General features: G+C 41.7%; 3 protein-coding genes across 8 annotated transcripts in view; 2 read left to right on the top strand and 1 right to left on the bottom strand.

Moving 5' to 3' along the window:
* Positions 1 to 7,571, top strand: part of LOC147135510 (heterogeneous nuclear ribonucleoprotein D0-like) — an 8,545-nt gene extending 974 nt beyond the window's left edge. The window contains exons 2-8 of one of the 4 annotated variants that reach the window (XM_086053087.1): positions 413 to 581; positions 1,483 to 1,644; positions 1,726 to 1,857; positions 1,953 to 2,052; positions 2,242 to 2,388; positions 5,177 to 5,292; positions 7,193 to 7,571. In XM_086053087.1, coding sequence (XP_085909213.1) covers positions 413 to 581; positions 1,483 to 1,644; positions 1,726 to 1,857; positions 1,953 to 2,052; positions 2,242 to 2,388; positions 5,177 to 5,259 — 793 coding nt within the window. In that variant the 3' untranslated portion in view covers positions 5,260 to 5,292; positions 7,193 to 7,571. Of the gene's footprint in view, positions 1 to 412; positions 582 to 1,482; positions 1,645 to 1,725; positions 1,858 to 1,952; positions 2,053 to 2,241; positions 2,389 to 5,176 lie in introns of all 4 variants that reach the window. The other 3 variants (XM_086053086.1, XM_086053088.1, XM_086053085.1) reach the window with 3 other exon arrangements.
* On the bottom strand, positions 7,296 to 14,028 carry LOC147135509 (vesicle-associated membrane protein 8). 3 transcript variants are annotated; one of them, XM_086053091.1, is made up of 4 exons: positions 14,011 to 14,028; positions 12,309 to 12,513; positions 10,265 to 10,429; positions 7,296 to 9,042 (listed from the first exon to the last, which is right to left on the bottom strand). In XM_086053091.1, the coding sequence occupies exons 2-4, from the start codon at positions 12,309 to 12,311 to the stop codon at positions 8,905 to 8,907; spliced, it is 306 nt and encodes a 101-aa protein (XP_085909217.1). In that variant the 5' UTR covers positions 12,312 to 12,513; positions 14,011 to 14,028; the 3' UTR covers positions 7,296 to 8,904. The 3 variants fall into 3 exon arrangements, with proteins under 3 accessions (XP_085909217.1, XP_085909216.1, XP_085909218.1); XM_086053090.1 differs by lacking the exon at positions 14,011 to 14,028 and adding an exon at positions 13,664 to 14,000; XM_086053092.1 differs by lacking the exons at positions 12,309 to 12,513; positions 14,011 to 14,028 and adding an exon at positions 10,531 to 11,063.
* Positions 13,381 to 23,738, top strand: LOC147135508 (aryl hydrocarbon receptor-like). The gene is made up of 11 exons (XM_086053084.1): positions 13,381 to 13,977; positions 15,500 to 15,678; positions 17,849 to 17,949; positions 18,035 to 18,124; positions 18,270 to 18,381; positions 18,492 to 18,601; positions 19,737 to 19,924; positions 20,098 to 20,207; positions 20,288 to 20,429; positions 21,267 to 22,383; positions 22,511 to 23,738. Exons 1-11 carry the CDS (start codon positions 13,919 to 13,921, stop codon positions 22,592 to 22,594), a joined length of 2,292 nt encoding a protein of 763 aa, XP_085909210.1. The 5' UTR covers positions 13,381 to 13,918; the 3' UTR covers positions 22,595 to 23,738.

Here is a 23,738-nt window from a genome sequence, read left to right as displayed (position 1 = left end):
TGAGTGACAAATAAACACCATGAAGCAAGCACACGTTTGCATCTTATTTCGAGAGTGAGAACTGGTACTAAGAACATTTTTAAATAAATGTTTTGATTAGTCTAAGTGTGTTTTATTGTTTTAAGTGTCTTAACTGGTTTAAAATGTGTCTGAAGTGTGTGGGAGTGTCCTGAAAGTATGCCTTCTGATAGGTTGACCCTACATGACCGATGATTACAATTTTACACAGAAACAACAGAGAACTCTGGATTTTTTTTTTTCTATCCCCCCGCCCCCCAACACCAATATAGCAACTGTTTGATTTAAAACAATTATTGTTGGGTATGCAGCACCTTTGCTAGGTTGTGTACCTAATGATGTGTCCTCTGAATGGATAAAAGCCATATCATCATAATCGTCACGTTTCCAATAGGAAGGTGTTCGTCGGCGGCCTCAGCTGGGACACGACCAAGAAGGACCTGAAAGACTACTTCTCCAAGTTTGGGGAGGTTATCGACTGCACTTTGAAACTTGACCCTATGACCGGCCGTTCCAGGGGATTCGGCTTTGTGCTCTTCAAGGAGGCCGGAAGTGTTGACAAGGTACACAAGCATTCTTTAAAGCATTTGTTAGATATCCTTGATGTTCTGAGTAAAATTCATGTACTACTATCTTTTTTGTTCTCACGAGTCAGTGGTTGCCTTAAAGCCTTTTGAGTATTGACTTGATGTGTGCTCTGAATAAGTTCTCAAATGGCTTTATTGCAGGCCGTTTTTGCATTTATTCCATATCCTTGATATCCAGCTCATTCACTCCCAAAGAAAAAATGATGTCTTTTCACAGTCCAGCCATTCATTCCCAGGAATTTATTAGTATTTTTTTCAAATTTTTTCAAACGTTAGGGGAAAAGAGGGTATGAAAATGTCTGGCAGTGAAGGAGTTATGGTCCATTGTCTACTACTGTATGTTCTTTGACCCAAGTAGTAAGACAGGTCAACAAACTAGTACTGTGGCTTACTGGTAACATTTTTCCCTCTAGTAACAATTATGACCTACTACACTCAACAAAAATATAAACGCAAGACTTTTGTTTTTGCTCCCATTTTTTTTTATGAGATGAACTCAAAGGTGTAAAACGTTTTACACACACACAATATCACAATTTCTCTGAAATTTTGTTCACAAACCAGTCTAAATATGTGATAGTGAGCACTTCTCCTTTGCTGAGATAATGCATCCCACCTCACTGGTTGTGCCATAGCACTGCAGAGACATCATGATTAGTGCACAGGTGTGCCTTAGGCTGCCCGCAATAAAAGGCCACTCTGAATGCTCCAACTGCATTTGAGCAGTTATTCAATATCCTTGCCAATACCTACCTAGCAGTAGTAGTAGTAGTAGTAGTAGGGCTTGGTAGTATTACTAGTGCAGAACACTTGCTTCATGTTGGACTGAACTTAATCCCGATTCCATCTTGGCCGGGTGAATGATTTCATTGCCAAGGTCACAGCGCAAAAGGAGCATAAACTCAACGGGAAGGTCATTGACCCCAAAAAAGCCAAGGCCATGAAGAGCAAGGAGCCAGTTAAGAAGATCTTCGTGGGCGGCCTCTCTCCAGACACTCCCGAGGAGAAAGTCCGAGAGTACTTCACCACCTTCGGAGAAGTCAGTTTCCCGTTCCGGGTGCACTTTTTTTTTTCAAATTGTTAATCGAACAACAGTCATATTTGCAATGCATTCCATCAGGTGGAGGCCGTCGAGCTTCCCATGGAGAGCAAAACCAACAAAAGGAGAGGCTTCTGCTTCATAACATTCAAGGAGGAGGAACCGGTGAAGACCATCATGGAGAAGAAGTACCACAACATCGGCCTGAGCAAGGTAACACCTTTCCCCATAAGTCTCGCCGTCAACTCAGAGCGGTGCGTATGGCCAGGAAATGTTTTAAAAAGCTGTCGGGCCTGTGTGGTGTGCAGTGTGAAGTGAAGGTGGCCATGTCCAAGGAGCAGTACCAGCAGCAGCAATACTGGGGAGGCAGAGGAGGGTACTCGCCCAGGTCTCGAGGAAGGGGGGGCGGTGAGTCCATGCCTGAAAATGTCATTTGTTAAAAGTGTCTTGACAAATAAATTGTTACATTGTCTAGCTACATATACTGATGCTTGTTTCGATAGCACGTCTACCACCAGCCCTTGTATCAACAGTCCTGCGCAGGCTGCTGCTGAACGTGTCCTTGAGGTTGTGTGTGATCCGAGAATCTGATTGCAGGTCCCGGTCCGAATTGGAACCAGGGTTACGGTAACTACTGGAATCACGGCTACAGCAACTACGGCTACGGCAATCAAGGCTACGGCGGATACAGCAGCTACGATTACTCTGGTTACGGCAACTATTACGGATACGGTGGCGACAGTAGTAAGTCCATGTGTGAAGATCTCTGTAGACCATTTGAACGAGCTAGATCATATTTTTATTGAGGGTAGGGGTGGGGGGGTGGGAGGGGTTTCGGGGGGGGGGCTCTGTTCAGGACAAAATATGGATATCATGATGTATTGTATTATCTGTTGCAATACAGTATCGATACACCCGCATCAAATATCAATATTGTCACTGTCACTATTGTCAATCTTTAATGTCAACACTGCATCTAAACATGTTTTATTAACATTGTGAGTGTATTTTTGTTTTGTTTTATTTCATCTTTTTGTGTACCTAATATGGAAGGACAGTTTTTGTGGGATTGACCTTCTTCTGTTTCATATACAGGTGCATCTCAATAAATTAGAATATTGTAGAAAAGTTCATTTATTACAGTAGTTCAATTCCAAACTCAAAAATTGTTTAAGCACTTCAAGCGTAATTCTTTTCAGAAGGCAAATTCCTCCCTAATTTCTATATTTTTAAAAAAAATCATTTATGATTGTGTCATTCTAATTTCTTGAGATGGTGGATTTTTTTTTTTTTTTTTTTTTTTTTAATAGCTGTAAGCTATAATCGTCAAAATTATATAAAAAAAAATAAAATCCTGAAATATATCAATCTGTGTGTAGTGAATCTATGATTTCCACTTTTTGAATTGAACTGCTGAAATAAATTGAGTTTTCCACTTACTGAGATGCACCTGTATATTGTGATGTTTGATATAACATATAACATCAAATTGATGTTTGCAAAATATTGCGGTAATACGTAATCATAGTCACTCTGACACCCACCCTTAGTCTATCTGCTGTTGTGTTGCTCATTTGTTGACAACAGCGGGTGGTTCAAACAAAACAGGAAAAAACATCTCACTCAAAACAAAAAGTCAGACCGCATTGTTGATGTTTGCATTCATAACACTTGATCAAACTTTACTACACAACAAATGTTTGACACACTCACATGACTAGCACATATGAACGATAAAGTTAAAGCACTTAGTGTGGTGACATCGCCAACTAATGGCCTGGCAAGCACATTACACATTGAAGTTTTTTTTCCCTGAGGTTTTTGGGTAATTGTGCAAGTTTGTTTAACCAATTCTACACTAACTTCATTGGCCAGTAGTAGGAAAAATATGGCCCCCTCCATTCTAGTTACATTTAATTAAAAATCATCGAACGTGTGATAGTGTTAAACTCATCTAAAATACAAACATGTTAAAATTAAAACACTTTAGAGATTATTTTTTTGTGCTGGTTCCGAATCTGCCCATGTTTTTTTCTCGCACATCAGGTTTGAATAATAATAATGATATAATAACAATAATAATATATGTAATATAGTAATATATTTAGTCATATTTATGAATTAAGGGTTTGGTTCAGAAACAGGTGGGTTATTCTATTTTTTCCTACTTCTATTTTTTTTTTCGTATTGCGCAAGCTCTCCTCGGTCAAAACTTAAAAATAAAACTGAAATAAAATCCAATGCTAGAAAAAAAGGAAAGACATTTTTTAAATTGACATCAAAAATACACTTCGAGACACAAAGCCATCTCTGATTAAAATTTGTTGTTGACCATTGTCATTGGCTAATTATAATGAAATGAAATTATTTCATTTTTAAAATTATAATTTTACATAAAATGCAAACATTTGTATGTTAAAATTTTTTTTCAAATTGGCTAATTCTAAATTTTAAAAATGAAATGTACATGGATTTTATTTTCAATTTGACATTTATTTTTACTTTATTTTTTACCTAATACTCACTTCATTTTTACATGATATATATGTTTTTTTGCTTTTATCTAATCTACAGATGACATTCCCTTTAAAAATGAAATGTGTACACAAGAATTTGCCCTCGCCTGCCATAGAGCCTTTCCTACTGCTTTGCATTGGATACATAATGATACATTTAGATTTTTTTTGCCATGTCTGTAATGCCCCATTTCGGCTTTGAGCGTTCTTCTGGGACGGCAACAGTTGCTTTCCACACAAAGGGGCCTGGCCAGTGAGTATTGCGTGTTAAACGTCACACTTGTTTCATGGATTGCCAATTTTCAAATGAAGTGGAAGTTCCTTTATGATTAATCAGCTGACACTACGACACAACCGTTGGGCATATGAGACTTTTGGGTGAAAATTCAAGGGTAATTTAAAATGCACTGTTTGTTCATCCTAAAATCTCACCCGAAAGCCAACTATCCCCAATTTTTTGTGAACGACATTATTGCACTGGAGCTAATAGCGTTAAACTCGATTATTCTACTAAGTGTCCCATCGATTAACTTAGTTATCGGATCAGAAAACATTTTGCAATATTAAACAACCAAATGTGCATGTGAGTTACAGGTATTATTGGCGTCACCATCTTCACTTAAGATCTTTGATTTTGAGTGTGTGTGGCTTTAAAAGGTGTTGCCTGCCTGGTGAGTGATTTGGGAATCAGCGAATGAGAGTGTAGAGTTGGCTGTTGTGCGCTCAGGTTAGCTTCTGGCTGTTAACTGGCTAACGGTTAACCAGTTGCCAGACTCCTACATGGAGTGTTGCGTGAGTCTCCGGTAACATTCACTATTTTTGTAATTCTATTATTCGATAAGCAATTTCAGCCTTGAATTTTCACAATGCAACATAACTCAGTACTAGAAAAAGAAAATAATGCATATAAAACTTTGTTAAATATATGCTTGTTTATTCTGTTGTGATTCTTGTTTTGTTTTCACTGTTATTATTATTATTATTATTATTATTATTATTATTATTTTGTCGTTTTGTGCTCTCATCTGTAGATCAGCCGGCTGGCTACGGCAAGTCGCCACGGCGCCCCATTCACAGCAACAGTTACAGACCGTACTAAAACGCCTGAGGTCGCCTCAAAGAACACAAGCAGGTATGTCCACTCCAACATGCCGCCACTTCCCGTAAGACATAAAAAGTAGTCCTGTTGATTAACTGTTTGATAATATTATGTTGTAATTTATACATTTTCCTTTTGGTAACATAGAGGCTACACGGGGGCGATTACTTTTAACACCTGCAGCCTCCTTTGCACCTTTTTTTTTTTTTTTGGTCTCTTCTTTTTTTAACTGTAAAGTTAACAGGTAAAGCACAACTACTACTACTACTGCAGTAATGGATGTACAGTTCACGGAAAAGCGAAAAAAAAAAAAAAAGAGGAAGTATGTTGTCTCTCCTAACTCTGACATACCTTGTTTGTACCTGCCAGCGGAGCTTCCTTGCAGGCCATGAGCTGACTCCAGATACTCTCAGGGCCCGCTCAATGCGGACCGGGTACGAGACGCATACGCTCTCGCTTGCTGCCGTTTGGTATGGTCTCACAACATCCTGTATATCAACTAAAAATGAAAACAACAAAACAAAAAATGGGATACGATGTTGCCAGGTTTCTTTTTTTTCCCAACTTTCCTTTACTTCGTTTTTGAGTTGTTTGAGAATATGTACAGTGGTGCCTTGAGATACGAGTGACCGCACAGACGTTTGGACGATTTCCTGGTTATTTAAAAAAAAAAAAAAAAAAAGGCTTCAAGTTGTTAATTGCCACTCCCAGTTGAAGTTTTTACTGTCAAACTAAACATAAAAGAGAACACTTGTGTATTTCAAACAGCTTAATGCTAACAAGCAATGTAAAACGCCACAGTCAAGCTAACAACTAGCATGTGTGGTGGTGGTGGTGGTATAATCCTCTAACCAGTGGATATTTGAACACAATGGTGGAGCAACACACGTAGACAGATAATATAACGATACTCACTGGTATTTCTACTTAATCCTCTGCTAAGAACAACTAATATTGCTGCTGTTTACTGAGGAGTGACCGGCTCCATGTATACAGTGGACGCCCGTTATTCGCGTAGGATATAGGACCGACCTTTGAATACCAAAAATCTACTTGTAATTGGTGCCCACTATAAAAACATTGGAAAATAACTTTTTTTTAGCCTCTGAAAAGATTGAAACAATACCAATAAAAAACAATGAAACAATAGGATGACCCTCAAATGAAAAATGGGCGTTGGCAAAAAATAAAAAAAATTGAAAAAGAATCTGCAAGTATGCGAGGGGTCCACTGTAGCAGTATGTCCGTATTATACAACCCCCAGTTGACCAAGGTTGACCAAGTTAAAAAAACATGTCTTTTATTGTGAGGGTTTTTTTGGAAGGGGTGGGGGGGTTCTGCAATGGATTAATGGCATTTCCATTCATTTCGATTGGGGAAAAATGATTTATGATTCGAGCATGGTCAAGGAACGAATTAAACTAGTATCTCAAGGCACCACTGTATGTGGTTAAATTTCCGTAATTTTTTACAGGCCCCCACCACAAGTAATGATTATTTGGAATTAAATATTTGCTCTCCAAAGGATACTACAGCAATGCAGTTGTTAATGTTTTTGCACTCCTGATGCTTTTGTCTCTTGTCCATAAGCTAACAGCTTCTATGGACGCCACCGTTGTGTTGGGGGATTACGTTTGCTTTCTTCGACATGTCTTCTCCTCTGTGTTACTGACTTCTTGTAACTTTTCTGTAAAAGTAGAAATATCAAATGTAAAACGACAAGAATTGCCACATTTACAGACGTTTGCACGCAATGTTTCCTTTTTTTGTAATGACCAATTTTTCTTCTAGTAGTCCTCAAGATTGCTTTTCTATTTAACGTGTGTTAATGTTAATATATATATTTTTGGGCACACGAGGGAGTCCTGTTAGCTTGTGCTGTGCCCCGGGCGTGGGCGCGCGGCAGCTCTGACGTGTGCGCGTCTTTTCTCAGGTGTCGCGGGGGCGAGAGGACGGCGGCTGACGGGCGGCGGGGAGGCCACGACGCTCTCGTTGCGGATTGTAAGAAATGAAAGGAAAAAAACAAACTGAAGAGCCCATATTTACTCTTTTATTTTCTGCAGTGTTCCCTGGATCTGACACGTTTTTTTTGTCGGTGATTTTTGCCTACATTTAAAAGAGTTTTGGCCCCTTTCTCCTTTTTTTTTTTTGGTATTGTGAATGGCTTTATTATAGGTAGACACACTTATTTACAGTTGTAGATGCACATTTATGAAATATTCTCTTCATTAGCCCTATACAACATTGGTATATATACACAAAATGTATTCAATGTAAGCGTGATAACACAATAAAACACTTGTTTGAATTTCTTTGAGGGAAAAAAATATTTCTGTGGGTCAGCGTTGCACGGAGGCAGCAGGAGTGTGATGCAAACAATTCCTATGGAAACCCTTCTGAGCATTTATTCCATATCCAGCTTTAGGTCCATGTACTAGTGTACTCTTTGTCATATAGTGCCTCGCGAGTGCTGCCATTGAACTAGTACATGGTACTAGTACTAGGACCTTGTAAAACTACTAGTAACCGTTTTTGTCACTACTGTTTGACATTTCATCACACATTAGGACAACTTCAGGCAAAACTACTTGTGGCTATTTTGGTACTGCTGGTAGGGTCAATGAGGCTGCTATCGTGTTACACGTCTCTACTAGTTGGGCCTGCCAGCACGGAGGTTTACTAGTATGGTTTAATCACACACTTGTAGGCCAAAAATGTAGCCTACCAACAAAAAATAACAAGTGAGACTGTCGTTCTATTAGTGTGCTGAATTGTTAGGGGAAAAAAGTGTACTAGTAAATAGAAGGTCTATGTAAGACTGTCTTACTAGTACTGTCATTTTTTCCATTACTCTGACATTTCAGCAAACTAGTAAAAGTACATGTTAGTATATATCAGGTACTACTAGTATGGTCCAGGAGGCTACCAGCATCTGACGCATGCCTACTAGTTGGGCCGCACTAGTAGTTTATTATCAAGGTTCAGTTACTTGCTAGTAGGCCAAAAGTGGTACTATAGTTCGTGGAAAAATGCTACTAGTAAACGGTTGCGACAGTGTGCCGTATCTGCTACGTGACAAAACCCAGAAAATGGGTTAGCACACTTCCTGTTTACATATACAGTATATGCATATGTACTATACATATGATCTATGTGTGTGTGTGTGTATATATATATATATATACATGTATATATATATATATATATATATATATATATACATACAGTATATATAAACACTACGTGTATATATATATAGAGAGAGAGAGTACATATATATAGATATGTACTGTATATAATTTATACAAGTATATGTAAGCATGAACAAAGCGTAACATGGAACATAATGTCAACTTTGATAGCTTTCAAAGACATGTTGTACAAACAAGACATTGTAGACATTGTTGAAAGTTCCTCTGGGGTTTCGCCATTTACGCGTGACGGAAGGACGTGCTTTCGCTTGTTTTGCTGAATGCAGAAGTCGGTTGTGCATGTACCAGATCGTGTTACTAGTGAGGACAACAAAGCATACTAGTACATGGACCTGAAGCTGCATATCAAGGCTATTGAATAATTGCTCAATTATTCTCATACGGGCTTTCCATCATTCCCTTCAATTTCCTCCAACTCTGCTGAGTGGACTGATTATATAACTTTGGTCGCAGCGAGGATGATGAGGATGAGAATGATCAGCACGATCACGCCAATGATGATGAGCATTTTGATGTTTTTCCACCAGTACTTCCTGGCCACCCGCGTGGAGGTTCTTTGAAACGAGTCGGCCTGCAAACAACAACATGAACGTCATCGAAATGGCCAGTAGCATTTTAAACAAACTATTACAATGTGTATTGCGGTATACTTTATTACACTAAAACATGTGGTTTTACTTTTACCATGTAACCAGGAACTTTTGAAGTACTAACTTTTGACTATTATTCGACCGCAGCCAAAAGAAGACCCTGCTAGGAGGGAAGGTTCTTTTGGGAATTCCAGAAACCTTTGGGGTGGGGTCTAGAACGGAGGGTGACCTGGGAGTGGATTTTCACTCCAGTCCCATCATACTCTTACAGAAAAAAATCCTTTGCCGGACCATAGTAAAAATATATATATATTTTTTTTCCTACTGGACAATTTATCTGCTCCCGTGAACTTTTTATTCTGTACCGTTTCAATTCCACGATTAAAAGTTAAAGCGACTCGTATCTCGTGGGAATCCTGCGGGAATACCCCAAAAATGTCAACCTCTAGGCCGTGATTGGTCGTCAAAGGTTCCTAGTTCCTGGATGATCTACTGTCAAAATATACTCTTGAGACACATTTCCAATTAAAGTTTGAGGGAATTCTTGGTACTTTTCGTTTCTTGAAGGTAGCTGGTAGGCGGAAGGATATGTCCTGAGCTGTAGACACCACCCTAAATGTTCCAGGACTTCTCAAAAGAGCTAGCCGCTAAGCAGGATCTTCTTTTGCCCCACGTAAATAACCCCAGAACGAAATTCAGACAATATTAATTGCGGTACAAGCACACAAACCTCCATGAATGCGATGAGCGAAGTTGTTATAGGCGACGTGTGCTCTAGACAGTATTTACAGTTGTAATGTTCCAATCAGCGATGTTGGGAGTTACAGGCCCAACCCTAAAATTTTCTGGAACTCTCAAAAATAGTACTACCCCAACTAAATTTGAACAATAGTCCCATCTGTATAATCATTTGCAAAATACACCTGTTTTTAGCCATCTCACGGGGCGGCCATTTTGTCACTTCTGTTGACTGAAAATGACATCGCAACTGCTCAGGGCTCAGCTTCATTCAACAAGTCAGCCGTGATTGGTCGTTACCTGAGCCCTGAGCGGCTATGATGTCATTTTCAGTCGACAGAAGTGACAAAATGGCCGCCCCGTGAGATGGCTAAAAACTGGTGGATTAAACTCTTATTCCACAAACGTAAAATTTATAGGAATGCCTTGATTGAACTAGACTGACACAAAATCTCCAAAACTCACCGACGCTTGCAGGTCTCCAGTCTTGCCGATCAAGTCGTCCAACCGGTCTCCTCGCTCCAACACCTTGTCAATGTTGTCCTTCAGAATGACCTTCACTTCGTTTACTTGACCTTGCACATTACACAGCTTGGAAGCGGAGCCGGACGATGGGACGTTCGGGTCAGCCTGTCAGGGTGAAAAGATGTCGCAAACAGTCAAAATCTGCAAAAACAGTCTATTTAGCCTTCAACACAACGAATGAACTGATTTTCGAAAACACCAGAGACCATTTAGTCTTCGGAAAATCTAGCGTGTTTTCACTCAACAATCCAACACTCGTTTTTGTAAACATTGAAGACAATTTAGTCTTCATATCTTATCTCGTCTTTCCGTAAACCTGTAAGATTAGTAGTATTCAATCGTTCTAGTATATGTTTTCGGATACATTAAAGATGTAGTCTTCAACTTACAACAAAGTTCGAGCTTACATGTCCCTTTGCTTTCATCTTTGATGACATCACAACCGCCAATCACCAGGTCCGCCCTTGATACCAGACACACAGCCACAGGGGCGAAGAAACGTGGGGTTGGCTATCTGTTTTGTTTTTCTGCGCTATTTTCACATGGATGCAATATTCGTAGACCCCCGTTACTCTACCACAACTTTTTATATTAACTGCATATTTGATGAGTATATGTACAATTGATCCGAATGCAAACTAAAAGACTCTGCATTAAAGCGGAAGTCAACCCAATTTTTTTTCAAGAATATGTTCTATGCAGGCCAGAGAGTTGAAACAAGGCATTCTGATAAATACTGTGTTTGTGGAATAAGAGTTAAGAGTTTTTAGCCATCTGTGGGGACGGCCGTTTTGTCACTTCTGTCAACTGAAAATGACATCACAGTGTCACAGGGCTCAGGTAATGACTAATCACAGTTCACCTGTTTGCTGAAGCTGAGCCATAATTGGTCGTTATCTGAGCCCCGAGACACTGTGATGTCATTTTCAGTCGACAGAAGTGACAAAATGGCCGCCCCCTGAGATGGCTAAAAAGGGGTGGATTTTGCTGATTAACTGATATTCCACAAACACAATATTAATCAGATTGCCTTGTCTCAACTAGTGGGCCTGCACAGAACATATTTTATTTTATTTTAATTATGATGGATGATTTGCCTTCGTAAACATACAATTTAGAAACGGGGGATGATTTAGATGATGATGATGATTTAGTCACCAATAAAACTAACTACTAGAAGTGTTTAACTACACATTAGAAACAGTTTTGTGAATTTGATTGACCAAGACAGTTTAAAGCCAATTTTGTTGTCATGAACCTATTGTATGTCTTTTCGTAAACACTGAAGACAAAGTAGTCCTCAGTGAAACAGTTTTTTTAATCAGTTAAGTCATCAATGAACCGCAGACGTATTTTCGAAAACTATTGATTTCGATTGCCTTAATATTGTGATATGCGCTATACAAATAAAGTTGTATTGTATTAAAGACAATGTCCAATGAACGTAACACAGTTTTTCCAAAGTACAATAACCTGAGCTCTGCTGTCTCCATAAACATGAAAGACAGCTGGGTGTCTTTAATGGAAGTAGCATAGGGCTTTTTGAGAAAAAACAAAGAAAATGTAGTTTTAAAAAAAATAAAATAAAAATAGACAAATTTAGAATCTTCAACTATACCCAAATATATTTTTGCAAATGTGTTTGTTGGCATTGAAGATAACTTCATGAGCCTAACATACAAACCCGGAACCTTCTTGTTTTTAGTAGTGTCACGTTTATGGCACGATTATGAAAGAATGTCTTCACACTTCCTGCCACACACCAGCACAGCATTGTGTTTTTGTCCATATCTATCTTATCCATTGGTATCGACGAACCCCCTCTTAGGTGAACAACACAATCAAAAAAAGCAATGTGACCAACTCTTAACTTCGTGAAACTCTTGTGACGGCGCAGCTTTGACAGCCACGAAACACTTTCAGGAAAGGAAAAGCCCAGATAGAAGACAGGGGGAAAGTATGACAAAAATAACTGTGCACTCACCATGGTAACACCAGTTGAGGGTTAATATCCAAAACTACAATTGGCAAGCAGTGGTCTATGCTGCTTCTTGTGAGTTGACTGCTGAAGGTTGCACCTCTGCTGGGTTACTCATTAACTCTTACCCGCCTCAATCAAAGTCTCACTGGCTTGACAACAGCTGCTACCGCCGGGACCCCAGAAGCCATCTCTGCACTTTCGTTTCCTCCTTTTGTGAGCAAAAAAGTAGTACACTTGAGTTTCTTTGCTTTGTTTGTTTTTGTGACTGGCTTTGGGTCAATGCAAGCGGCATGTGTAAGCTCAAAGGTCACTTGAGAGTAGCAAGCAGTTAAGCGCAAAGTCAGCTGATGGTGTCACTTGATTTCCTCATTCTTGCGTTTGTCAGCTTGATTGCATTTACACACAGCACAAAGTGCCAAATAGATAACAGTGGGGGGTGTACTGTAAGATGGTTTAATGCTTAAGAAAATACATGTTATGCAATTGTTTTAAATGTGCAATGATGATTGGTTAACCTGTGCCCAGGACGTTCATTAAAATATGGACAGATTAAACATGAGTTTTGTGTTTGCCGTATATTTGCCAATCATCTGTTAGTTACTGAACAACTCCCTTTTTTACTTTTTTGTGCTAGGGCCGAGGCCTGTCTAATATAAAAATATTGCTTTGACGCCATCTTGTGACATAGTGGTGCCTGGAACTGTTGTTGAAGAATGACATCATTGTCAATATCAATACAAAATGTGCTCGTTATTTTTATTTTATTTTTTATGCCTGTCTAGTCATTCAAGTTATGGGAATCAGCAAAAATAAGTTGGGACAATTGGACACTTCTTGTTGGTTTGATTTGGTGTTTGTTCTTGTGTTACAAATGTGGCTTACTAAATTTGCTATTTGGCTCACGATTTATAGCCTACAGATGTTGTTTTTCTTTGAATTGTTTACTGTAATTATGCGTAAAATGCGTTGACGAAGGTTAGTAATAGACTGCGGCGCGTGTTTCGTCTTCACACAACCTGTATCCGATTCCGCCTTGGCGTGGAGTCCCCCTCACTGCCGTTAGGAGGCGATGTCGTACACTACTACGCCAACCCCAGGCGACAGGAAGCGGCGTCACTGTCATACAAATCTCGCTAAAACGGTGACATTCTCACCTTTAAAATACAATTAAATGGGAGGTAAATTAGTTTCGCGTGTAGAGAATGTATACATTTGCTGAAAAGGTACATTTGGTGTTTGTTGATTTGGGACGAAACAAAGGGAGAGTTTGCTCCAATGACAATTCGCGACATAAACGGGCGCTCGTGTATCGGGTGCCGCGGTTGGCCAAAGTGGAAAAGAGGCTGTCGCCTACTCACGAGCAAGTCCACTGGAAAATTTAGTGAGATATTTTTTTTTTTGTCATGTGTGTGAATGTTCTTTCCCTCGGCTCGCGTCGAGTAGTTTGGATTACACGCAGAAGTGGAGACTCCGCCGAGAAAAATCCACGTCCTGAGAAGAGCGTCGAGGGATCCGGATATCGACGTTAAATGCGACCTCGGAGGACACTAGTTGCCTTCCTCCCGCTGAAGTGAAGTCAACCTCAGCTGCCCGTAACTAACCCGACCGCCACCATGCAGGGAAATGTCGGCGTCTACGCGGTGAAGAAGAGGAAAAAGCCCATTCAGAAGAAGTACGTGCTCACGTTTGCACTCTTTAAACTTACATAGTCACTCGCTGACTTCTAACAAGTGTTTTGATTGACGTCGTCCATCAACAAGTCATCTACGTCATTCTACCACAGTTATTGTAACGTTGGCGTCATAACCACAATGCGCTCTACTTTGTCCATGTTTGGCAAGAACGACCATGGAGCCCCCCAATAAAAATCAAGACAATGAATACGCAAAGATATTTTTCATTAAATAAGCGGCATGAAGCCTGGTATAAATAAGTCTGTTAGTAGGGGCGGGTGGGTGGTGGGGTCATTTGGGTGCTTCCAAAATCCTGGCGTGTCATTGCTGTCTCGACCAGGTTTCCATTGAGGTCGTTAATGGGGACCATTATCAGCCGTCTCTCGAGGCCCCTTTCACCCCACTGGCTTGTCTCTGTATTAAATTCAATACAGTATTCTGTATTAAATACAATGAACCGGGTGGCGACCAAGCCCAGCCGCAAATATCAAAAATCCACAAGTAATTGGTGACCGCTCAATGAGGTTTATGATAACCTATTGATGCCATAACTTGGTGGCAAACCACTAGTTTTGTCTAAATGAAGCTCCTCAACTCCAATATAGTGCCTTGGCAGAAAAATGTGTCAAAGCACAATTTTGTCTAAATGGAACTCCGCCTCACTTAAACATAGTACCCTGGCACCAAGATGGTGGTGGCAAAGCACAACCTTTGTCCAAGTGAAACTCCTCAACTCACCTAAACATAGTTCCTTCCCACAAGGTTAGTGGTAAAGCACTTCTTGTATTGCTCTGGCCTTAACACAAAAGCCGCATTTTTAGTGAATAGCGGAGGTTAAAGGTAAAATACATTATACTATGTATACTTTTACTCCACCATGCTATGAAAACATTCAAATTTGTCATAAGACTCCTAATCTTACAACACCATACTTTTTAAAGTATTCCTTAGCCTGTTCTTATTCTCTTGTGAGTTCTCTAAATAAGATGCCAAGCGTGTTTGCTTCAAGTTGTTATTTGTCGCTCGCAGGTGAAGTTTGACGTACAACCGACATAAAAAGACAGTAAAATTGTATATATTTAAACACCTAAATGTTTAGCAAAATCACATAATGAACATGCGCTAAAGTGTAATGTGAAATGCCATAAACAGGTTTACGGAATTTAGCACAGCTGTCATGGTAATTCTAAACATTCCAACAACTGCTACTTTATCACACCGGGAGAAGCAACGCATATGGACAGAAGATAGAACAGTACTTGCAGGCATATCTTCTTTTTTTGGAACAACACTGAAGGCACACAGTTCTTAATTTGGAGCTGTCTATATAACCGTAAAAGCCCATAACAAAAAGGTTGCTTAAATAACTGCGCGAAAGCAGAAAAACACTGTACTGCACTGTAATTTTGAGTGGCTATTACTCTGTTATTAAATAGCCTGGTTCATCTTGCCATGTAGAAGAAATATTTTCCATATGTGTGGTTTTCGTGCCACTGAACCCCTCGTGTTGTTGTTGTCTAGTGCCGCGCCTCCGCCTGTGAAGACCAACCCGTCCAAGCGGCACAGGGACCGCCTCAATGTGGAGCTGGAGCGCCTGACCGGTCTGCTGCCTTTCTCCGAGGAGGTCCGCAACCGCCTGGACAAGCTTTCGGTGCTGCGGCTCAGCGTAGGATACCTCAAAGTCAAGAATTACTTCCACAGTAAGTTCAGTGTGGCGCCTCGTACTCCGGCACTTTAAAACTCATACTAGCCTTATAATAGCTTGATCTAATTTCGCTCATTGGATGAAACCCCAGTCACGTAAAAATTTTAAATTGATGCTTTGTCATAAAAGGCGTGTGTGTGTGCAAACAAAACAATGCATCCAATGTGCGGCATCTCTTTTTGAAAGAGACTCCTGGTAGCCACACAGCAGTAACACGCATACTGTCAAGTTTTTGCGTCAAGAGTTCCAAGAGAACACGGCGTGTGGCATTTTTGCGGCAGCGGAACTGGATGCTGCTGCATGACTAATGGATGGGCTGCTGGGATGGCGCGAGGGTCGGATGGCGTTAGTCGGAGCCCTGAAAGATGAACTCGGGAGTTGGAAGCCATCCCCGAGCGGGCTCGCGCTGCAACAACAAACGGGAGGATTCTTGCAGTCACGTGACGCCCGCTTCTTGACCAACATGTCAGGGGAAATTCCTGGGTTTGTGGGGGAAGATGAGCGGCCGATCCAGCGGGTTTGTTTTGAAAAGCCAGGCATAGCGAGCGGGAGGAGGGGGATGAGGAAGCTGCTTTGCGTGCCATACAGTCATTACCGTAAGGGAAAAGGAGTCATTGTTGAACCGACGGGAGATTAGATTAACCCTCAAAGAGGTCCTTTTACCGCCTCATTTCTCATTTTGTCCCTAACCAAAAAAAAACCATAATCTTCCCTAAAACCACTGTAAAACTTTTGTTTACTGTATTCATATTTACAATGAACCCCTTAGGGGCCTCACAAGGGCTGATGGGCGGGGCGGTGCAGCCAAGCCCCCAGTAGAAGCAATATTTATATATTTATAGCCCATCTGTAGACAGGCTATCCTATTAGCATACGTAAAGCCCCGCCCCCACCCACCCGTAGGAAACCGACTGGAAGTCGCACGGTCGTATTTTGAACTAGGTCCAATTGAGCACTGACAATGTGAAAATGTAAAATCTCTGTGTCAAAAGTCTAAAAATCTACAAAACTGATTGGATGCTGCAGTGCACAAATCATGTCTGGTACCTACAGAAGACTTGGAGTCCTTTGCAGCCTCATTCGATTTATGAACCAAAAAGAGCCCGTATAACAGCCCACTTGTGGTGTAAATAAAACATCCTTGTTGCTAGTCGAACGCTGAAAGGCCATTTCTCATTAGTCAGAATTACTTCACGTCTGCCCAGTTTGCAATTCATGCGACACTTCTGGAGACAAAATGGATTCCAGAGTAAGAATAACTAATTAATATTTGTGTATTGCATATGAAGCCCCCCTAAAATAGGCCTATCAACGCCACTGGAAATCACATTCATCGCAGGGAATAAGAGACCCACCCACAATAGATGGAGTCTGCAATATAGCGAAACAAACTTTTTATTTTTCGATTTTAGCACCGACACACACGCAAAAAAAAAAACATAATCCTCCCTGCAACTTAAAAAGTACTTTGCAATTGTATATCGTCCTGTGAAAAATATGTATGTCTAATTTTGTGATTTAGTTTTTTTTTTTAATTTCCCGATAATGAAAATGTCTGTAACGTAGAAACCCCATTCACGTAAAATTTTTAAAAAATGAAAACAATGCACATAATTGTTTTTTACAGGACAGCGACGATATACAGGCGATCCTCGAGTTCCGTTCCCACGCTGGCAACATAACCCGAATTTCCACATAAATCGGAATTAATACCCCCTAAATCTCTACACAAATATCCGATGTTCGTCAGCATCATGCCTTTCTCCGACCTTTTGATGATATGTAGAAAAAGTAACTCTTGTGAGCAAGCTATGGCTAAAACTGGGGTTTTGCAAGATGCCCTCTCACCACTGTCAATTATGGCCAGGACTCGCTATAAAAGGAGGTTTTTAATCTCAATGGGATATTTCCTGGTTAGATAAAGGCAAATGAAAAAAAAAAAAAAAAACGCTTTGGTCTGAGCACACCAATAGCCCAACTGTGAGATTTTTATAGAATAGGTTCCCCCACCAAAAAATTGGCTGAAATGTGCAAATGCAGGGCTCACTGTAAATGTATTTCAACATACCAGTACAGGAAATATGTAACTTTACCATTTTTTACTCATCCAAGGATCACAAATGACAATTCCAAAATAAGTTTGAAATGGCTAACTTTCTTTGCAGCGCAGCGCAGGAAATGTGCTCGTCTCTGTCCGCCCGATGGCGACGGGCGGTCGGTGTCGCTGGACGGCGTCGACTTCTCCGAGGGCGAGCTCCTCCTCAAGGTGTGACGCCATTGCTACGTGGCGGCGGTTTACCCGTTTGGCCCGTTGCCGCCCTTCCTAATTGGCTTCGCCCCCTCTTCTGCAGTCGCTCAACGGCTTCGTCTTGGTGGTGACGGGCGACGGCACCATCTTCTACACGTCGTCCACCATCCGAGACTTCCTTGGCTTCCATCAGGTAAAACCTTTTTGCACCTTTTCCAACTGTGCATTACCTACAAGAACGTATAGTATCACCTTTTATTGGAAATCTGCACACCCGTAATGTGTGTCTCGAGAAATAGATCGAGAGATTCATGTTGTCTTGTTGGTGGTGTTCTCAGTCTGACATGGTGCAGCAGAGCGTCTTTGACCTCATCCACATCGATGACCGAGAAATGTTCAACTGCCAACTGAAGCTCGGCGTACACCTGAGTGAGACCGGAGCGGACGGCAGTAAGTTCCAGGTCATGCGATGATGATGATGATGATGATGATGATGATGATGATGATGATGGCGATGATGATCATAAGCACTTCCGTTTTCTCTGCTCCTGCCGCAAAAGTGACGAAGAGCAGCTCACTCAGTCTCAATCCACCCGAGAACTCCTTCTTCTTGGAGAGGAGCTTCTGCTGTCGCCTCCGCTGCCTCCTGGACAACACATCCGGATTCTTGGTGACTGATACACTACTCACAAAAGGTTCAGGATGTTGGGTGTAATTACAAGAGGAACCTAAAATCCACTATAACTTGTATAGGTGAACGCAATTTGACTTTCTCTGTGCTTTTTGGATGCCGATGTCCAACTGTTCGGTGTTTCCGTACTTTTTGGACAACTTGCTGTTCTGTAACAAGGAGCTGAACAGCAAAATTTAGAACAGCTGTTCAAAAACAGGCATTAACTATCTAGAGGTTTGCTGTCAAATTAATTGTATTTAAAGAGGAAGTAAACCAAAATCCTTTTTCTTCAAGAATGTGTTCTATGCAGACCCACTAGTTGAAACATGGCACTCTGATTAATATTGCGTTAGAATTGCGTAGAACATGAGTTAAGCAGCAAAATCCACCAGGTTTTTAGCCATCTCAGGTAAGCGGCCATTTTGTCACTTCTGTCAACTGAGAAGGACATCACACAGTTGCTCAGTTGCTCTGCTAACGACCTATCGTGTCTCTGCTTCAGAAAGCGGCTGAGCTGTGATTGGTCGTTACCTGATCCCTGAGCAACTTCAATGTCATTTTCAGTCGACAAAAGTGACAAAATGGCCGCCCCCTGAGCTAGCTAAAAACGGCTGGATTTGTCATATTCCACAAACGCAATATTAATCAGTGCCGTGTTTCAACTAGCGGGCCTGCATAGAACATATTCTGGAAAAAAATATGTTTGGGTTGACTTTCCCTTTAAAAAAAAAAAGTGGTCATGGAATGAATTAAGCTAGTATCGCTAGGCACCACTGTATTGAACTTTTACAATTCTCGGACCAAACCATTTCCAGAGCAGTTCATAATCACTAAGGTTAATCTTTTACACATCCAATAATCGGGCCTTTGCCTATTGTGATTGGAAGAACAGAAAAATGCTCAAATTTGGCCCAGTTGTTGGTATGAGTGAACCTCCTTTTACACTGTCCGCCATGCTATGATGTCTGGCTGTTTTAAATAGCAACACGACTAGTGAGTGCAATGGAAGCCACATTGGAATTTGTCCTACCCCGCGGAACCGGACTGGACCGCTAAATGGGATGGTGTCGGTACAAATCTTAAAAGTTGCTTTGTGCCAAATGCTAATGTTGGCATGACCTGCCTCCTCCAGGCTTTAAAATTCTCCGGCCATCTGAAGTACCTGCGGGAGAACACCGGCCCCGAGGGGAACCCTCTGCTGGCCCTGTTTGCCATCGCCACACCCGTGCAGCCACCGCCCGTCATGGAGATCCGCACCAGGACGCTCATTTTCCAAACCAAGCACCGGATGGACTTTGCCCCCTTGGCCATGGACACCAGGTACCAGGACCTGATTCGTAATGTCCGGTAGTGCCCCCCAATGGAGGGCTGAACAATTAAATCAAATTCAAAGTGGCATTGCAGTGTAGCACAAGGGATTTTTTTTTTTTTCTTCTCCACAATTTCAATTTTTGAACTGAATTACCATTAATCCGCATTTGTGGTCTTGTCAGAGGCAAACTGGTGTTGGGTTACTCTGAAACAGAGTTGATCACCCCGGGTTCCGGCTATCAGTTTTTGCACGCCGCCGACATGATGTACTGCGCCGACAACCACCTCAAGAGTGCGTTGCTGAGTCTCCTCCGCAAGAAATATTCCAGTGAGTGATTTGTTTTCTAAGTTGTCCGCCTCCTGCGCCCGCAGTGATCAAGACAGGAGACAGCGGCTTCACGTTCTTCCGGCTGCTCACCAAATCGGGACAGTGGTTGTGGGTACAAGCCACCGCCCGTGTCGTCTTCAAAGACGGACGGCCTGACTTCATCATTGCCCGGCAGAAGCCTCTAACGTAAGCAACCATCAACAATTTTGGATCGCCATTTCGGTTTAACCTAAGAAGGACAGAATGATGATGATTTTGAATGTGATGGATCTGAGACCTGTATCCGAATGTAAAAAGTAGATGTGGATCTTCTTTGTCACGCTCACAAATGTGACGTGGTACAAAATAAAGAGCAGATATAAAATCTAGATCCAGATCATAGTTTAGATAAAGGTTCTCATTTGGTGTGGAGCTTTTGGTAAGAGCCGAAGACAAAATTGATTAGATTTTGATTCAGACCTACATCCAAACTGTAAATCCGGACCTAGTTCCAAGTTTCAAGTTCTAGTTAGGGTTTCGACTTTCACGTGGTGCTACGGTGTGGTCCAAAGACAAATGGATCACCTTTTGATCCAGATCATCTAAACCACACACGTAAGTGAAAACGGTGTGAAAGGGTTTGAAATTTGGTGTGTTACTTTAGCATGATCCAAGTAAAAAAGGTTCATCTTTAATCAGAATCCAGATCCAAGCTCTTGAGACAGATCCGGATACAAATTCTAGATCTGTATTATCTTTGAGCCAACAACATACCCCCAAAAGGTAAATGGGGGTAAGAGGGAGCTTTGGTGTGATCCAAGGACAAATTGATGAGCTTTTGATCCAGATCCAAACACAAACTCCAGATCCATACCCTCAGCCTCAATCTAGATCCAGCTTCTTGTGAATGAGTTTCATATTTCGTATGTAGGTCTGTCCTTGTGATAAAGATCTGGACCCAGATTAGAAATCTAAATCCAGATCATTTTCATATTGAATATGGATGACTATTGATAGGAATTGTGAAAATTCAACAACTCACAGGAATCAAGAGGGAGAGGAACACCTCCAGCAGAGAAGACGGCAACTGCCCTTCAATTTAGCCACAGGAGAAGGTGTCCTGTATGACCTTTCCCTGGAGGCCTTCACCATGCCGGGCCCTGCCGACACCAAAGTGCCCCTGGCGGAAAGTCCTCTGGATCCCAGCTCCATCTTGGGATCCTTACACCGCCAAGACAGCTCGCTTTATTCCCAGAACCCCGCACCCCAACCCACCGTCTTCGACGAAACGCCCCCGGATCAGCCTCTGGAGCGAGCCTTCTCGGACAGCCACGCTCTGCTCAGCGTTCCGGGTCAGCTGGAAGAGACATCCGGCTCAGGGGGTTTTACCTCGCACCCCATGCTGGACTCGCTGGAGCAGATCTTGGGAGACCTGGGCGATGGTGGACTGGACGATCTGGCGGTAGAGCGACGCGAGCTGAGGGATTGGGAGAACACGCTGCTCAGGATGAACCAAGACCGAGACTTGGAACAGATCCTGGCCAACGACGTCTTCTCCTATGTGGAGGAGGCTCTTGGTATGAAAACCTCCGGAGGGGAAAGCTCTCTTCAGGCTTCCCCTGACTCTCCGAGGACGTTAGACTGTGGACAAGAAGTTCTTTCGGGCATTTTGTTTTCCGTTGCGGCGCCCTCTCCCAGCTGTCATCTGGGACGCTGGCCCGCCAGTGGCGGTCCTTACCACCAAGAGATTCCCACCCGCTCCTGCCATTTTGAGACGACTTGGCAACCTTTAACGGTGACTTCCAACACCGATCTACAGGGGGCGCACTCGAATCCTTACCAGCAAGCCGCGTGGCCTCGTCCCCACGTGGACGCAACGGGCCCGCAGTTTTCCAGCAGCTGCATGTATGAACACTTAGCAAACTCTGGACCCCGTGTCCCGAAGGGGCCCCCGTGTATGGGGCTAGCCCACGTCAGTGCTCCAAACCAAGGCTTCGCCCACCCGCAAGCTGTCGGAGGAGCATGGCCCCTCGCCGCAACGGTTGGCCAGACGCATCTTCCCACACTCAGCGACGTGTCAGAGACGCGAGTGTCCGGACAGGAACGTCACGCTGAAAATGGAGCATTGCAGTCCACCTTCTGCTGGAATGGTCAAGCCCAGGTAAATAAAACAAACAGCCCAAACTAGCATTGCTTCTTTGATGACTGTGGATTGAAGGTGGCGGTTGTCATGAATTCAAGATTCAAGAATTGTAATGTATTTTCTTGTGCGCTTTTCGCCTCCACAGATGCCCAGAGTTCCCCTGAACCCTTACACCTTGCCGGTGCATCCCCCCGGCAGTATCAACCTGTCCCAAAACACCGGCCCATAGCCGCCCAGATCAACTCCTTTGCCACTCAGAATGCCGCTCAGAACGCCATCTCTTGGAGAGGGAAAAAAAAAAGAAAGCCTTCTCATTTCAAAGGGACTGAATCTCTGCTGTTTTATGCTCTTTTCACAAAGCCAATGGGATGTCTTGCAAATAGAAGAAAGCCATAATTAAAGACTAAGGAGACTTTATATATATCAGTATGCATATATTTATATGCAGTGCATCTAATAAGTATTCACAGTGCTTCACTATTTCCACATCTTTTGTTTTAGCCTTATTCGATTGGTATTATTATAAATACCTCAAAACAATATATTTTTACAAATAGTTTTGCAAGAGTGCATTAAAACTGAATTTTAACAAATTTTCAAAAAAAATTAAAAAAATTCCGGTAAGATCCCAGGACAAAATTGTTCAACTTGATCCAGATTCAGAAGTTAGTCCGAAATGTGGATCTAGGTCATCTCTCTAATACCAATAACATTTCAAATGAAAGAATTTCATAGAAATTGTGTCGCCTTGATATGACGCAAAGTCAAATTGATTGATTGACTTTTTCATCAAATGTATTAGTCTTAGATTTTTTTATTAATTTTGAAAAAGAAATTCTAAACTTCTTTCATGCTATTATGGTGTGTGTAGAATAGAATGTAACAAATGTGGAAAAAGTCAAGCGCTGTAAATAAAATCCAGATGCATTAAAAAAATATATCTATATATATATTTATACAATACAATTCAATGTAACTAAGGCAATCTACATTTTGCTTTCAAAGCAACGTTTTGAGCCGAGTTAAGATTGACGCTCAAAAGGCGGACAATTGTCTAACTTGCCAATTATCTGGCAACATTTAAAGAAATGCAGTATATATATATTTATGTTACTGAAAACTAACCTTGCATTTATAAGCAACACTTTTATATAGCCACTAATGCACATTCAAATGTTTCACTTAGCTCTTAGGAATCGCTTGTAAAGCGTCCGCGTGTATTCAGACGTGTACTTGTGCAGACATGATTGACGGTATTCGGGCAGCTCAACATGCAGACCAAACGTCATTGTCAAATGTGATCTCTGCTGACGAGACTTGTGCCTTATATTCTCACTTTTCTATTAAACCCAACCAAGTGGATGGAACCAGCA

This window comes from Filicampus tigris, chromosome 15, assembly GCF_054856515.1.
Source record: "Filicampus tigris isolate MCC_2025a chromosome 15, RoL_Ftig_1.0, whole genome shotgun sequence".
In the NCBI taxonomy this organism is placed as follows: Eukaryota; Metazoa; Chordata; class Actinopteri; order Syngnathiformes; family Syngnathidae; genus Filicampus; species Filicampus tigris.
This window is presented reverse-complemented; position numbering and strand designations above follow the sequence as displayed.